The 4,387-nt window shown below is 49.2% G+C and overlaps 1 protein-coding gene across 1 annotated transcript; it reads right to left on the reverse strand.

Moving 5' to 3' along the window:
- Positions 1-2,404: 2,404 nt before the first annotated feature.
- On the reverse strand, positions 2,405-3,997 carry LOC136534087 (putative E3 ubiquitin-protein ligase SINA-like 6). The gene is made up of 2 exons (XM_066526564.1): positions 3,719-3,997; positions 2,405-3,643 (listed from the first exon to the last, which is right to left on the reverse strand). The coding sequence occupies exons 1-2, from the start codon at positions 3,995-3,997 to the stop codon at positions 2,891-2,893; spliced, it is 1,032 nt and encodes a 343-aa protein (XP_066382661.1). The 3' UTR covers positions 2,405-2,890.
- Between the last annotated feature and the right edge of the window lie 390 nt (positions 3,998-4,387).

The raw sequence follows: 4,387 nt of genomic DNA on the forward strand, positions 1-4,387 counted from the left end.
AGGGTTTAGAGTTTAAGGTACTACAATATTAGAAACAGTTACGAAACAAAAAAAATGCCCCTCGGCAAGGAAAACTCCAAATCCTGGTGGGAAGCTTGTGCAACACTACTAAGAACATTTTGGGAGATAGACACTCGGCATTATCAGAGACAGACACAACACCATTTACGGAGGCGGACAAATCATTTTAGGAGACACCATATAAAATATCGCCTAGAAAAATCTATTGACGAAGGCGGGTCTCGCAAGGCCTAGAGACTCAATTGTCGCTCTCGCATATAAAAGTAGCACTTAGGGCTTCACGTTCTCATTGTTCATTTTCTCTCTAATATAATTCTACCTTTGTTTTTTAAAACATAATTCTAAATTGCCTTTCTATCTATCCCTTATAGAAATATCATAAAATAAAATTAAATATAATTTTAAATTAACTTTTTATCTATCCCTTATAGAAATATATCCCCAAGTACTCAGTGGATGCTTGTTGAAGAACTACCTTTATATATTTGAGATTTAGAAGAAGAAGAACTACCTTTAGCCATATATTAATTATGCGTATCACTATGCAAGCTACGTTTACATGGATATTGTGTTCTCGTTTTTTGTCAAGCCATAACCTAGTATTGGTATATCACTCCTGGGTTGTGGGTTGTGGCCTGGCCTAATAGTAATATTCCCTATATTACTATCGGTTTGTCATGTCTATCTGACAGTGAGAGGGGGCTTCAGTGCCGGATCACAAGGAATCTCAATCATTGTCAGGATCCTAAGTTTATGACCTGAGCGAAGCTATAGATCACCGCCGGCTCTAGCACATCTCTCACTAATGGACCCATAGGGATTGTGTTCTGCAGCAGTGTCAGTTAACCAAAATCCAGCCTCCATGTGCATGTCAATCAAGTAACAACAATTAATTATGAGCAAACTAAGCTCAACTCAGTTGATTGGATTTCTTGTGATCCTGTCCATTAAGTTCAAGCTCTCAATTTAATGTGGGTGCTTAAATTTTTCTTGATTTATACTAGATTTACTAGTATCTCTCTTATTACTTGACCGAGGTCGGAGGGAACTAGTACCGGTACCTACTTATTTGGCACAAGGCATAAAAGGCAAAACACCAACCGCAAAGTTGGAACCGAAGACGGGAGAGGAAGAATATTTGGTCCACAAACACATTAGTCTCTTTTTTTGAACGCACTAGCACGAGCTTTGTTTTTCAGTTAAGTAAAAAGAGTTGACCCAGTTTATATGGAAATCTAGACCTAAAAACCTTACACTCGCATGGTTAATTAAAGGGAAACACGCAGAAAGACCCTAACATTCAAAAGACAACACACACCTAGGGGGAAAACTAACATCGCCCTAGAGAGGTTGTTGAGCATCATTGTTGCTGAGCTATGCTAAACTCAACACAGAAACTCCGACTTCGCCATAGCAAACTCTTTCAAGCAAGTCAAGCGTCCCTGCACGGTGTAGCAAGAGTGCCGAGAGGCAACCGGTGAACAAGATCTCCGAAACAACGCATCAAGGAAGGATGCAGAGCCGGGAACACCGTTAGCGATTGTTCAGGAAACTAGACAAAGTTTTCACCTAACAAGTCCTACAAAGTGGGAGGGAGAGCACCTCAATGACCCCCCCCCCCCCCCCCCCCCCCCCCCACCCACCCACCCACACACACACCATCCCCAACAGGGAGAGCAGCGCCCACGAGTGTCATCGCCATTGGCTCCGGTCACAATAGCCAAGCTTTAAGCCCTGAGCCATCCATCCACACCCGCCGCGTTGAAGTGTGGCATGCCAAGCGTATCTCGTCCATGACGTCATCTTTGAGCGCAAATCGCCAACACCACGATGTCGGTGCCAAATCCAGGGCCCTGCTGAGCTGCCATTGTCGACGTCGCCCGAAGACACAGTCGAGGTCATGCCTCAACCGCCACTTGGCGCTAGCCATGCCAACCCAGCGTGTGGCCTTTGTCCTTAACCAGCCTCTGTCTCACCACCATGGACCGCTTCCTGCCAGATCCAGCGTGTCCACCGTGTTACTGCGCCGCCATACAGCGTGGCCTCCAACCCGGCACCGCCGTGTAGCTTACAGGCCTATAGCAAGGTTATTTGGATGAAACCAATTGTAATGGTTTATTGTCAGTTTGTCACAAAGCATAAAAAAGGCAAGAGACCAACTGCAAGCATTGGAACTGAAGACGGAAGAGGAAAAACGTTTGATCCAAAAAAAACGCACTGGCCTCTGGGAAGGTTGTCATGACGGTGACGTGTATCATAGAGGCCTATGTACAGAGGATGCAAGTTCATGTACGTAACTCTGCAATGATTGGATCGCAAAAAAAAAAATCTTGAAAAAAGTTCTACTCCTAATAAACAGGTAATGATTGATCAAAGGGAACTGGGAAAGCATGAACGATCGGCAGGTAGTTATAACAGTCAAAGAACATGAACCTGACCGGTAAGTCCGGTACTCTTACAAGTGTACAACTCAGCAAAACCAAACGAACCTGGAGGACCGTCATGGCGCTCTCTCTCTGCACAGCAGAAACGACCTGATTTTTAAACAGAATTTTGATTTTTGAAGAAATGCGTCGACGATAAAAGCTCTAACATAGCCTAATGATGATCTACTCACTATTATTAATTCCTCTACGTTGGCATATCCTCCTTTCCTATGATGATCTACTCGCTATCATAGCCTAATGAATTTCGTGAATACCAAACCCAGCTAACATCAAGGTAAATAACAATCACTGAATCACAAGCAAAATCTCCCCCCACAAAACAGTCACAAGCTGCCAAAGACTCGGCTCCCTTGCATTTGCCAATTGCCATGCATCATTGTGTTCCAAGCAGTCATGGCTGCCAGCCTGCCACGGTAGCATCCTCAGCCATCAGTGCAGGTCAGCAGCCTCCTAGAGCCAGAGCTCCTCGGTGCCGTGGTCGACTTGGCAGCAGCGCCTGCTCTGTCGATGCGAACCATGAGGACGGGCGCCTCGCCGGACACGTCGTCCAGGATCTCCGGTGGCATCGCAAGGAACATGGCCTGGTCGGCGGCCGAGAACGCCCCGGCACCGGACATGCTGCAGCTCCGCACCATGGGCATCATCATTGCCACGCTCTCCTTGCTGCTGGCGGCCTCCGCCCAGAGCTTGCACCTGAACTGGGGCGCCCCCTCCGCACCGTCGCCGTTGGCCCTCACGCACACCAGCGACACCGCGGCGGCCGCGCCTAGCGTGCACGCGGACACCAGGAACACGCGCCGGCCCTCCTCGCCCACCAGCACGTGCCAGACCTGCGGCAGCGGAAGGGCGACCCTGAGCGGCTTCCCGTAGCTCACCTCCGTGACGGGCCAGGAGTGGGCACCGGCGAAGTGGTCGGCCAGCCTCACCGGCGAGCTGAAGAAGCCGCAGCCGGGGTCCGGGCACGAGCAGGGCGCCCACTGGCAAGCGCGCTGGTGGTCCGCCGCCTCGAAGTACACCACGGAGCTCTTGCACCCGAACTCCTCGTACGCGCAGGGCTGCTTGGCTTCGCGCACGAAGGCGTCCACCTCCACGCACGGCGAGTAGATGGCGGCGCCGCGGCACACCTGCTCGTGGCTGTTGCAGCAGGTGCCGCATATCACGTGCCCGTACTCACACTGAAAGCACAAAAAATCTTTAGTTTTCATCAGTGATCTCGATGACATGTCGATGATGAGAACAGAGCAACCGACCTTGAACGTTGGAGGCTTGAGGGGAAGGCGACAAGATCGGCAGTGGAACAAGGTGAGCCCAAACGTCAAATTGATCTGCGCCTCCTCCATGGCTTCCGCGCTGCTGCCCTGGCTAACCTCTCCTTCCTCCTGCTCTTCTTCATCCTCTGCTGCCTCGTCTATCTCTTGCTGCTCCCGCTTGATCACGCCGTTGGGCATGGCCTGCGCCCTCGCCTTCTTGCCGTTGTGGCCGTGCTCGCCGTTCTCCAGCTGCGAGCCCCTCTTGCTCTGTTCAGCCATCTCCTCCTGTCACTCAAGTGTGGTGCCAGCAGCAACGTACCAAATCATCTTATTCGGTTTGGGGAACGGATCAGAAGGTGAGCTCGGTGGTGACCACAAGCACAAGAAGAGAAGCCTCTTCTGACCCCAACCGGCTATGTGTGGCGTGAACGAGCAAACAAGCTGGTGAGTCATATCATACACCAGAATAGAGGAGGCAGTTGCAGAATTTCAAAAAAAAAAGAGGCTTTCATCAAACCCTATGATTGGAGGTAAATAGTATCTCTAGATAGCAATTTATGTTTGCTACATTTACTCCGGTTACCGTTGCGATACTTTGATATAATAGCTCTAACAAATTATAGCCATTAGTTTTTAAAATTTATGACACAATTAAGTAACTAAAAGCCA

The sequence above is a fragment of the Miscanthus floridulus genome, unplaced genomic scaffold, assembly GCF_019320115.1.
Source record: "Miscanthus floridulus cultivar M001 unplaced genomic scaffold, ASM1932011v1 os_1480, whole genome shotgun sequence".
NCBI classification, from domain to species: domain Eukaryota; kingdom Viridiplantae; phylum Streptophyta; class Magnoliopsida; order Poales; family Poaceae; genus Miscanthus; species Miscanthus floridulus.